General features: G+C 42.2%; 1 protein-coding gene across 3 annotated transcripts in view; it reads left to right on the top strand.

The window, feature by feature from the left end:
• Nucleotides 1–12,872, top strand: part of LOC100878265 (uncharacterized) — a 324,020-nt gene that overhangs the window by 253,702 nt on the left and 57,446 nt on the right. For 2 of the 3 annotated variants that reach the window (XM_076530027.1, XM_076530028.1), the window contains exon 13: nucleotides 12,558–12,683. The exons of the other annotated variant lie outside the window; for it this stretch is intronic. In XM_076530027.1, coding sequence (XP_076386142.1) covers nucleotides 12,558–12,683 — 126 coding nt within the window. The remainder of the gene's footprint in view (nucleotides 1–12,557; nucleotides 12,684–12,872) is intronic. 3 annotated transcript variants of the gene reach the window in all.

The following is a 12,872-nucleotide window of genomic DNA, read 5'->3' as shown; positions in this document are numbered from 1 at the left end:
GAGGACGGTGGCGTGACCCCGAAGAGAGGCACCGTCTGGAGGTGACTTGGCTTCTAAGGTGATTTACGCTTCGCCAATGGCGCCTTTTGTCTAGCCACACGGCTGTCAGCCGTGTTTGATTTTCGCAATATATTATACGGTTGGCGAATTATATTGCGCCCGGTCGTGGCAATAATTCAACGGTGACGAGACGACGCGAGACCCGTCACCGAGAATCTGCGGATCGGAGGACCAGAACCACCGGAAACGATACTCATCGGGAACGTCGAACTCCCTCGTGTAAATTCCGTTACAATATCGTTCCCACGGCCATGTGCCGCTTGGTCCTAGGCTGTTCGGGTATTTTTTTGCTCCCTTTTTTCGCTGGGACGTCGTCCTTCTATGATGTTTCCTTTGGGAGACGGTGTTGTCTTACACGGCTCTTAATTAACACGTGTCGATTTTATACAACTGTCACATAATTTGGCTTATTCTCTTCAAGTGATGACTACTGTAGCAGAAGAATAATTTATATTCATGTCATTAATATGTATACTGCAAGAGTCTAACAACTTAACAAGCTAGACTTACAGTAGGGAGGATTCATGTTATATCTTCAATTTTATGCATCGTACTGTGTAAGACATCGTCGAAATTATTAAGAACTGTCATTGCAGGTAAAGTTCGTCTCCGTAGCACTGTCATAACACGGCCAGACATTAGACTGGACGTGACCAGAGCGTGAACACCGCTGAGCATTAGAGCATAAAATAATATTTGACTGAATCGTGACCGTGCCGTGACGGGGCTGTTCGAACCAAGCCCAAGTCACACGATGATACCATCTCTGTGGGATATATTTTTTTCTTATTTGTTGTATCTAACCGATTGTATTCACCTTGCACTATCGATTCTGATTCTCATCAAGAATCTATATTTGCTTCAGGGCACAAACTTTAGATTCGAAGGATATTAATTGAACGCGGATAAAAATTCTAAGAAAGACTCGGATGCATTTAAGCTGGAAAGTGTCGAGACTAAAAGTTCCCTATTTTCCCTAGGTTACCTTTGTATTCTGCCGAAACTAAAGGCAAATGATGGGAACCTTTTATACATATTTCTAACCGGAGGAAGCTTAGATTGCACCAAAGTATATAGGAAACAGTTGAACTGCTGAGTTCTCAGCGCCGATAGCCGTCGAAAAATCGCGTTCTTCCTCGCAGGGCGATAAAACATCCCGTAATTAAAACGCGATCGTCGCGCTTTAAAAATACTTCTCACGCGTCGCGACGCGTTCTTTCATTTTTCCTGGGATTCGTGGGAACAGGATCCCGCGAATTCTCGAGCAGCAGGGGTAATTAACGGAATATGCGTCGGCGAGGAGGTTTCCCTTGTTCGCGCGATCATCGAGCAGCCATCGACGCCGGATCGAACAATGGCCTCCCTGTCGTTTGTAAACAGGAAACGCAGTTAGCGTGTTACCGCGGTGTTCAGCGTGTAAACGCTCGTACGTCCTCGTGTTGTAATTAGACTTCGCTCGCGTTTACTTACGCGAAACACTCGAGACGTCACGTTAAAAGGTTCCTCCGTAAGAACTTATCTTATCGAGGGTGGATAGGGATTAGGGGAGGCGAGAGGTTGCTGTAAAACTGCTTGCTCTCTCGTCGTACAACGTGTTCCTTGAAATTGCTTCTTTAATCCGGTTCCCGGTGTAAGCAAGATGATCCGCGTATGATTGCTCGCGGTTAAGTGGAACGAAATTGTAAAACATTTTGGCGTAGATCTCTTTTTGGAGAAGGTAACTTGCGATGGGAATCTAATTACGCTTCTTATGAACACTGAACGTAACAAAATTGTGTAGAAGTCTTAGCAAATTGGTACATCATGTGAGCAACGTAGACTCGGAAAATACAGCTTATAACACTAGGTGTAATTTTATTTTTTGAGTGAATTAATGTATGTAATAAAAGTTCTGGTATTAGAAAGATTCGTTAGACAATAAAATGGCTCTCGAAGATCCCTGTTTTTCGAGAGTGAAACCGCGCTCGAAAACTGATCTCGTACAAGGCGTTCTTTAATTGGTCACGTTCGATCCGCTTATCAGCGGAACGTAAGATCGTCGGACGAAGTATCCTCGACAAAGTGTTCCCGTGGGAACGATCGTTAATTGTCCATAAAATACGCTCTCACCTTGCGCCGTGCTAAAAGCAGAATCGTGTTCGGTCCAACGGGCCTACGTAGCTGCGAGAGGACAACGATCATCCGAAAGAAATAACCGTCCTTCGCCTCTCTCGCTTTTCTGCATCCACCGTGTAAATCTGTATGAATACCATCTTCTTTCTTTCACGCGGTCTAACTGTGCACCGAAATATCAAATCGTTGCAGTCCATTTGTTAGCATCTATAGTTAGCTGGTTCTATGGACCAGTTAGTTATACATGGACTAGTTAGTTATATACGGACATAACCTACAAAATTCCCGACTGACCTTCAAGTTTACGTCATGTTTGGTAAAAGCTGTAAAACGCATGTCAAGGTCATCGGACGTATGTCTCGGCAATGTATTCTCTAACATACAGAATTAATGTTCTTTACCATATAAGAGCTTACGATCGCCATGCACGTAAATCAAGTGAACAAAAGAAACATAAAGATTCGCAGGAATAAAAAGGCAGAAAATGATCTGTCGATAATTGGCAGCGAATCAATTTGACCAGTGGTATCGAACCGTGTCTATTTCGAATCTAATCGCGTTCCCTCTAATGACAGTGAACATCGAGCCGCGTGTACCACCGTGTTCCACCGTGGAGTTACCTACCGTGCACGTCGGATAAGGTGATTCAAAGTGAGGAGAGCTGCTTTCAGTGAAGCAGACAACTGCGGCAACTGATTACGCAGTTTCGAAGGAGAAAACCGCTTGGGCACAACGTATATGGAAGGGAAGGCCTTCCTCGCCGTGGCTCGAGATTATAGTTATTACTGTAATAAAGATACACGGTTTGTTTGCTCTCGAACGCAAAGGAAAAGGGGCTCCCTCCGGAGGAATGCCGCGATTCATTCGGTCGGCTCGCGGGAATACAACCGTGTAATAAAATGTTTACACTACTAAACTGTTTCCTGGATCGTTCGTTGCGCACCCTTTTCTTCTGTGTTTGAATGAGCTTTTATTTTTGGAGAGTCATTTTTTAGGGTAAATGGCAAAGGGATGAAAGGGGGATAGGAGATTCTTATAGGGGGGATTCGTACATTACATAGGGATCTCATTGTCGTTTATAATACTTGAGGCGAGGGAAGGGCTTCTGGAAATTTGAGAATTGGAGGATTTGCAGAATGGGGATGTGGATGTGTTTGGGGGTGAGAATTCAGGGAGTGGGAGATGTAGATCTGAAAATTTGGAGTACGTGTTTAAGAAGATGGGGTGTCTATCTGTTTCTTTCGTAGAATCCCATATTTCTGGAATTTCATATTCCTAGATGCCTCGATTATCTCTAAATCTCTACATCTCTGAACCCCCATATCTCAGTTTTACAGACAATAATATTTTCTCCGTAATGTGGACATAACCTGTTAAGCTAAAAATTTGAAGAACAAAGGACCCAGAAGATGGGCCATAAAGTGTATGTCCGTATAAAAATAAAAGAAAAAGCCGTCCCTTAAATCACTTTTAAGAACTCCGGACATAATTCAAGCGTGTTTCCACGTTACGGTCGAGCCGGGCTTTTAAGCGGCACAAAGATCAATCATTGTACGACCATACTTATCGCCCCCACCTTGAACCTTCGGTAACGATCTGCTCTAACGTTTGGCAGGAGGGTTTCGGTGTGTATCGATGAGCCAGAATCGGCGGAGACTCGTTAATTTTACGAGACGATTTACAATCGGGTGAACGCCTACCGTGCGTGTACGTACGCCTCGATCGTTTCACGGTCGGCTCGCGAGCATAAAACGAGCCAGCCAGGATACGGTATTTTATACGGAGGATTTCATTGTGCTGTCCAGGGCCGGAGACGATATCCGAAGGATTACGTTTCTCGCTCGCTCGTTCGCGGCCCCCCTCGTTAAGACATTCGCGCCTGTTAATGGGAACCCGTGCGGCGGTTGCAACGGGTTTTACGCAACAGGACTCCGTACATGGCTCGCGAGCGGCCAGTTCGCTCGTAAAATATGACGCGTATCTTCTTATTAGAAGTAAATTGTATCCTCATTAACCGGCGCGCTTCTACGCGACCCACCTCTCTCCTTTTCCTCAAATCGCGACCGATCATTTGCAATTGGATATCACGGATTATTAACACGTTCTGTGCCGTGTGAAATTTAAGGCCCGTGGGGAACGCTTGAAACTAGATCCAAAAATTATATCTTAACACTCGATTGTAAGGTAATCGCGGTTATACGTTCGTTATGCCTCTTATTTTTCTATAGTACGTGCTTCCTCTGCCGCTTAATTAACACCACGGACCTGCTTGTATATTCCTTTGATTTCTCTCGTGAAACCGTGATTTTTTCTTTGATAAAATTAATATAAACGTAGTCTAAGAACTAGTAAAATTATACCAAAAATTTGCACGCTCGAGTTACAGTTTCTAAACAAACTTATAAATATTTTGTCAATTTTAACTAGAGCAGCTCAGAAGTGATTGCGACAAGACATCGTTTCCGACACGCCTCACGGTTATCGATTTCCAGAAGAAACGTCGTAGAAAGCATGTTCAGAGCGTGACATTTCCTCCGGACGAATTCATAGAACCGACTTAACGCATGCAGGGCGGGTAACTGACTCTTGTTAAGATCGTAAGTTAACACGGATACGTGGATCGCTCGATTATAATCGATCGACCTAATTCGTTGTTACATATCGCGCTCACCTAACGCGGCATTCAAATCACTAACCGCGTGCCATTGTTCGATAAAAATCACGTGGCGCATTGATCGCGTATAATTTACGAGCCCACGGTGTCGAGCATACCAGACTGCTTACATAATTTATGAAATCGTCGCGTAATATCTGCTATTCTATTCAAACGGGCTTGCGCCACAAAAATATGCTCGTTTGCTGGTCTGTCATAACGTTTTCGCAAACTGGGGCTTAATACGCTCGGGTCTTCGATTCCTATATTTTTAAATTTATGTATTTATGTAATTTTTGGATATTTTTGAGTCGTTTGAATTTCATTTTTGAATTTCTGTATTTTTGAATCACTGTATTTTAGAATTTTGGGAGCGTAGAATTTCTATATTCCTGAATTAGGGGAGGCTTGAATTACTACACCTCCGAATTTGAAGATTTCGAATCCCTACATCGGTGAATTTCTACTTTTCCGAATTCCTGCTTTCCCGAATTTCTACGCTTTCGAATTTCTACTCTTTCGAATTCCTGCATCCCCGAATTTCCACTCTTCCGAATTCCTATAGCCCCGAATTTCTATTCTTCCAAATTTCTACTCCCCCGAATTTCCACTCTTCCGAATTCCTATAGCCCCGAATTTCTATTCTTCCGAATTCCTACTCCCCCGAATTTCTACTCTCCCGAATTTCCACTCTTCCGAATTCCTATAGCCCCGAATTTCTACTCTTCCGAATCCCCACTCCCCCGAATTCCTATAGCCCCGAATTCCCACTCTTCCGAATTTCTACTCTTCCGAATTCCCACTCCCCCGAATTCCCACTCCCCCGAATTCCCACTCTTCCGAATTCCTATAGCCCCGAATTCCCACTCTCCCGAATTCCCACTCTTCCGAATTTCCACTCTTCCGAATTCCCACTCCCCCGAATTCCCACTCTTCCGAATTCCTATAGCCCCGAATTCCCACTCCCCCGAATTCCCACTCTTCCGAATTTCTACTCTTCCGAATTCCCACTCCCCCGAATTCCTGCATCCCCGAATTTCCACTCTTCCGAATTCCTATAGCCCCGAATTTCTACTCTTCCGAATTCTCACTGCCCCGAATTTCTACTCCCCCCAATCCCTAGACCCCCGAATCCCTAGATCCCCAAATCCCTAAACCCCCAATCCCCAAATCCGCAACCTCCCAAAATCCCCAACCTCCCAAATCCCAAAATTCTCACGTCTCTAACCTCCCAAATACCAACCTCCCAAAATCCCCAAATTCTCTAAATTCCCAAATCCCCAAAATTCCATACCGAAGCACTCTACTCGAATAAGTGTGCGACGAAGAAAAAGATTGCCGTAGGGGGTGCGATTACTCATTGAGACGTTGATTGCCGTGGCATACTTCGGCGAATCTTCTGGTACCGTCTCGAAACCATCGGCTCCGATTTCGGGGATGGCCCGTTTCTTCTTTCCATCGACGAACGAACACTATTTTACAGCCTGTTAAGGGGTTGAGTGATTGTTCGGAGCGCAACGAGCACTTGTTTTCGAAGATTGATGGCCGTTAGTCATCATCGTTTCTCTTTCTTATGATGCTCGTTGCATCGATTCGCCGGACGAAAGCACAACCGACTTACCATCCAACGCTTTCTTCCGTTTGAACGTTATGCAACGCGTTTTTGAGCGAGGCCTTGCGGAATCGCTGGTAGAAGAGCAGAATGCTTCTGTCGCGAAATTTGAACGTAATTGCGGACTCTTGCGTAAGCGGAGGCTGTTTTGTTCTGGGAGTCAGACGGGTTTAAAGGTGAATTATGGAGTACATTTATTTTGATCCTTTAGATATGGGTCGAGAGCTACTGTTCAGACCTTTCATCCCTTTTTCTTATCGTCAAAAATTATTTTTGCGTCTTAAGAATTATTTATTATTTTATTATGAATTATTTTAATAATTATTTATGCGTTTTTGGAAATGAGGTCTTCAAACCTTTCATCCCTTTTCCTTATCGTCAAAAATTATATTTGCGTTTTAAGAATTTTTATTATTTTATTATGAATGCCTCCTAGATCCTCAAGTTTTACTGAGGAGTTACGGAAGTTACTTGACTAAAATGTCGTCAGAGTTTCAAAACTGAAAGTGTCTAAAGCGTTTTCAAGTTTTAAAATCCACAACACTAAAAATGTCGAACTGGGGTTGAAGGTCCTCAAATGTTGAAATCTTCAAAAACCACTATGTTCAACCAGGAGTACGTTTGCACTTGACTGTACTATCAGCCACTAGAGACACTTGTTCCTTACGTTATGTTACTTCTCGAAGCTGCAATGTATCGCCACTAACTTCGTACAATAAATACATACAAACCGCTTTTGCACCGTTTCAGAAAGATTTATCAGATGTCGAAGGACTCAATCCTCATCGCTATGAATTTCTACAGTCATTTTCGAAAGAGTACAACCAGCAAAGAAAATCTGTATCCTTACCTAGGTGTATTTACAAGACGTGGATCAATAGAACAGAGGATCAATAACGTGAGATGGGTCACCCACGCGGGAATCCGTGATTCCCTGTCGCTGAAAGTTCTCTGGATTCTCGCATCACTGAGCGTGTCATTCGATTTGTCGTCCTGTTATGCCGCCATAGCAATGCTTTGATTTTCATCCTCAGGGAGTTCAGTTTGCTATTCTATTTTTATAGATACAGGAAGATGCTTATTGGAAATCGTGCTTCCTGGTGATTCGAACACGATAATTTATTGTTCGATTGCGAGCGACTTCGACGATGAATATTCAGGGAAGTCACGGGGAATCGTGCGGCGAAAGAAATGCAAAACAGTGGGAGTTTCTCGGGGTATAAATTATACTGATCGATTATGCATGGACACCTACGAAAAGTATCGATTATCGAGAGGCGTTCGTTGCGTAATTCGTTTCGCGAGAGGACTATGCAGATCGTAAACAACGAAAAGTCTAATTCGAGGCCTTTCATGGACCGAGATCCCATTTCCAAAAACGCATAAATAATTCGTGAAATAATTCCTGAAATTCAAAGATAATTTTTGACGATAAGAAAAAGGGATGAAAGGTTTGAAGATCTCATTTCCAAAAACGCAAATAATTCTTAAAATATTTGAAGGTACAAGAATATATCGCAAATTGAAAAAAGCTTACAAAGCTGTATTCAAAGGTATAGACGAGCGTACTTTCGAATAATCACGGATAAAGGAAACTCGTAATCAACCCCGCCAAGTCCCACATGCTGTTACGCTTCGAATGACAAGTAAGAAACAACCTGACATGGCTGTTTCGCTTAATTACGCAACCCTCGAGCTAACCCACGCACGTGAACCATACATTACTCTCCATAAATAAAACTCTCAAAGATTTATATTCAAAATTCACGACACCCACGCGGCTGTCATAAAACCGTACTGCAAACACCGTAATCATCCCCGCGACACGAATTCCGTCGAGCCATAAAACTATCGTCGAATCTTTGAAAGGTTCAAATCGTTTTGCAGTAAGCTCGAAAGGAAAGATCACCCCTTGGTGAAAATTTGGGTCTTCGAAATTGTGTTCCTGGTTTGGTGTCCCTCCAATTGCGGGGCGATAAAACGAGCGTCGTAACTCGCGTTTCGGGGAAGGTGTACATAAAGAATCTGAAGATGCTATCTGGGGCAGAAGTGTCTCGAGAACTCGTAAAATCTTGGGGGGCACTTGGCTGCCTCTCGAAACATTGACTGCTTTATTTGGGAGAGGTTGACCTGAGCGAATATTGCAGAGGGTAGCAACCCCTGAATTGTGTCAAGAAATTGCGAATCTCTAGGATACTACAAAGTTTAAAATTGAGGATACTATCAAGGTACATTGCATACAAGGTACCTAGTAATATTAAACGTCGAATGAGTAATCTATATATAAAATAAGGGTTGTAATTTTAAAGTAAATTCCAACTAACTACCTATAACGCTGAGAAAATAAAATTAACGTTCTCAAAACCTACGACAGGTATCTCAATTTCCCCGTGTGTCGCTGGGAAGCAATTAAATCTCCCATTAGGTTAAGCGTATGATCGGTGCGATTATTTACAAAAGTTTCACAACGCGAACGGGAAACGCATCGTTCCGAACCGGCAGATTGGCGAGGGCAATTTGAACCTTCCAACGGTTGATAATGTTCTCATTTGTTACACTTTCTACTCGGCCGATCGTTCCCGCTGCTCGCCAATCCGTCTCTTTTAATAACGTTCCAAGAGTGCCCAGACGCGTGCAATTACCGACACACTTTTTCAAACGACCTGCCAAATCTCGGCGAATTAATCCCGCTTGCGCATCGCCGCCTCTGCTCCTCGTCCACCTAACACGCGGCCCAGTGACCCGAAAAACCACAGTTTTGCTTCGTGATCGAGCACGATTTCCCCTTTTCGAGGCCCTTCTTTCGGGTACTTCGATCAATCGATACTCGGGGGCAATCTTAAGGATAACAGTTCACAAAGGGGAGGACCTCGCTATATTTGCGATTTTCATATATGAAATATGGGAACTTGCATACTTTTAAATTAGCAAATTCAAGTTTGCAATTTATGAAGTTCTAAAGTTATAGACTTTTGAAGTCATCAAATTTTTTATCTTTAAATTGTAAAGTTAGTAAGTCTATAAATCTTGACATTCTCAAGTTCATAAACCTTGAATCCTTATATTTCAAAGTTTCACAAATTCTGAATTTCGATATTTCCAAATCTCTGAGCCACCGAATCTCTAAGCCCCAAATCTTAAAGCTCCAAATTCCTTAATCCCCAAGTGCCTAGATTTTGAAACTCTTAAATTTTCAAATTTTGTATTCTCCAAATCTGTAAACCCCCTTTCTAGAAATCCAAGTATCTAACTTATCAAATACCTAAACTCCCAAATCCCTAAACTCCCAAATCTCTAAACTACCAAATCTCTAAACTGCCAAATCCCTAAACTCCCAAATGTGTAAACTCCCAACTCCCTAAACTCCTAAATCCCCAAACTCCCAAATCCCCAAACTTCCAAATCTCCAAGCTTCCAAATCCCCAAACTCCCAAATTTTCAAACTCCCAAATCCCCAAGCTTCCAAATTCCCAAACTCCCAAATCCTCAAACTCCCAAATTCTCAAACTCCCAAATCCCCAAGCTTCCAAATCCCCAAACTCCCAAATTCCCAAACTCCCAAATCCTCAAACTCCCAAATTCTCAAACTCCCAAATCCCCAAGCTTCCAAATCCCCAAACTCCCAAATTCTCAAACTCCCAAATCCCCAAACTCCCAAATCCCCAAACTCTCAAATCCCCAAACTCCCAAATCCCCAAACTCCCAAATCCCCAAACTCCCAAATCCCCAAACTCCCAAATCCCCAAACTCTCAAATCCCCAAACTCCCAAATCCCCAAGCTCCCAAATCTCCAAACTCCCAAATCCCCAAACTCCCAAATCCCCAAGCTCCCAAATCCCCAAGCTCCCAAATCCCCAAACTCCCAAATCCCCAAACTCCCAAATCCCCAAACTCCCAGATCCCCAAACTCCCAAATCCCCGAACTCCCAAATCCCCAAACTCCCAAACTCCCAAATCCCCAAGCCTCAATTTCCTAAATTTCCAAACACCTAATCTCTCAAAAATCCCCAAATCCTCAAAACTAAAAATTAGAAAACTGTCCAATCCCTCTTTCCCTAAAACTTCCTACCACACTCGTCATGTACAACGATGATAAACGTCGAGTCTCTCCTGGATGAACATCCTCTCCACAGGCTGCCCCCGTTAATTATTCTCGCGTATTTTTCGCCGACCGCCACGTCTGTGCGCAACGACGAATCATTAATCACGCGTGTCACGCGTGTAGCAGCGATCTAATTATCCAGAACTCTTGCGGATCTTGGCGGGAAAACGGGTGTTGGATGATGACCGAAGACATCTTGACGGATCTAATTTTCCACGTTGGAAAGTTACGGTGTTTGTACGCAGACGTGTTGTTTTTCATTTTTTTTCTTTTCTTTCGTTCATGGGAACGGTTATGTACTCTGTTAGGGGAGACTCTAAAGGGTCGAATCGTGTTTTGAATGGGTCAGCTGTTGCTGCCGTCGACAGTTCATTAGATAGCGTTTTCTGAGAAATTGTTTTGAGAGGAATCTGAAATGTTCTTTGAAACCTGTGGAGACGAAAATATACTTCTATAGGGTGATTCACAAATGATGTCACATTAATGTCACGTTATATAAACTTCTCTGTTAGATACTCTGCTAGATATGATTTTGTAGTTTCATCTACATTTTCAACGAGCTATTTTTAGTTTAAATAAGCGATAAAATAATGAACTTGATAAGACTTCGAAGAACTAGAGAAATTAACGTTGATCTCTTCACAAGGAGTCTAGATGAAAATATTCTTCTACAGAGTGATTCAAAAATGATGTCACATAGATCTCATTATACAAACTTCTCTGTTAAATACTCTGCTAGCTATGATTTTGAAGTTTCATCTACATTTTCAATCAGCTATTTTCAATAAAATAAGCGATAACAATAATGAAGTTAATAAGATTTCAAAAAACTCCAGAAATTAACGTTGATCTCTTTACAAGGAGCCTAGATGAAAATGTACTTCTACAGGGTGATTCAAAAATGATGTCACATAGATCTCATTATACAAACTTCTCTGTTAAATACTCTGCTAGCTATGATTTTGAAGTTTCATCTATATTTTCATCCAGCTATTTTCAATAAAATAAGCGATAAAAATAATGAAGTTAATAAGATTTCAAAGAACTCCAGAAATTAACGTTGATCTCTTTACAAGGAGCCTAGATGAAAATGTACTTCTACAGAGTGATTCAAAAATGATGTCACATACATCTCATTATACAAATTTCTCTGTTAAATACTCTGCTAGCTATGATTTTAAAGTTTCATCTACATTTTCAACGTGCTATATACATATACACTTTCTGTTTGAATAAGAGATAAAAATAATGAATTTGATAAGATTTCGAAGAACTCCAAAAATTAACGTTGACCTCTTTACAAGGAGTTGCTCATCCTTCCTCCCGAAATACCCTCGTTACGTAAGAGCATCCAGCATTAACATAAACTGTATGTAATAAAAGGAAAGCGATAAAACGAGAAACATCCTTTCACCCTGGCGGTAAATAAATTACTCGAATTTGATACGAGAACTGTGTTTATCGCTGGAACGCAGGAGTAAGTACACGTGAAATGAAATAGAGTGTTGTGTATTCGAAACGTTTCACTTGCGGACTACCACGGCGTTCATAAATAACCAGACGGTACGCGCTCGAGCATGGAGCAGCTGCGATATGTTCTTAATTATTTAACGAATCAAGGCAGACCCTAATTACTCACTGTCCTGTCGCGTTAATCTCTATAATCGCGCATTAAAACGTGCAATCTTTGTGCATACACGGTGAAACTTCGATAAGCAAGCTGAAACTTTTTCCGAAGATGAAGATTAGATTCTTCTATAGAATAGAGGATACTTTTATCCTTCTCGACTTACAAATAAATGTTTAAAGTTTTTATTGGTGACCATTGATAAGCGACACGGTTATAGGGATCTGATAGGCGAAGAGTTAGCGAACGATATGAAGCTTTGGTAAGCAATTTCCTTGCCAAGCCATCTTCTTCCGAGATCAGTCAGCGGTTTGCAACTGAAAACAGAATATACAAATACAGTATATACAAGCAGCAGTGGTTTACAAAAGATTATCCTGTTGAATTGCAGGTATTATCCTGGTTGTGCAAAAAGGGCGAGGATATTCTGTCGAAACACGCTCAACACTCGGCGACGAATTTAACAGCGGCCCGCCTTCACGAGAGGGACTTCGAGAAGTTCTATTTCACGTCGATGGTGAGTACCCGCTTACGTTAGGACATTCCGGATAATGGAATCGAAAGCAACGACGAATCGATCCATATATGTCCCGAGATTTCACTTTTTTCACGTCTCATCGAGTCTTTCGTCACGCTTCGATACGGAAGAAATTCCGTCGAGAGTTGGCCCGCAAAGATAATAAAAGACTTCTTTGTGAAGATCGAG

The sequence above is a fragment of the Megachile rotundata genome, chromosome 3, assembly GCF_050947335.1.
Source record: "Megachile rotundata isolate GNS110a chromosome 3, iyMegRotu1, whole genome shotgun sequence".
Taxonomy (NCBI): Eukaryota; Metazoa; Arthropoda; class Insecta; order Hymenoptera; family Megachilidae; genus Megachile; species Megachile rotundata.
The sequence above is the reverse complement of the archived record's forward strand: the minus strand, read 5'-3'. Positions and strand labels throughout refer to the sequence as shown.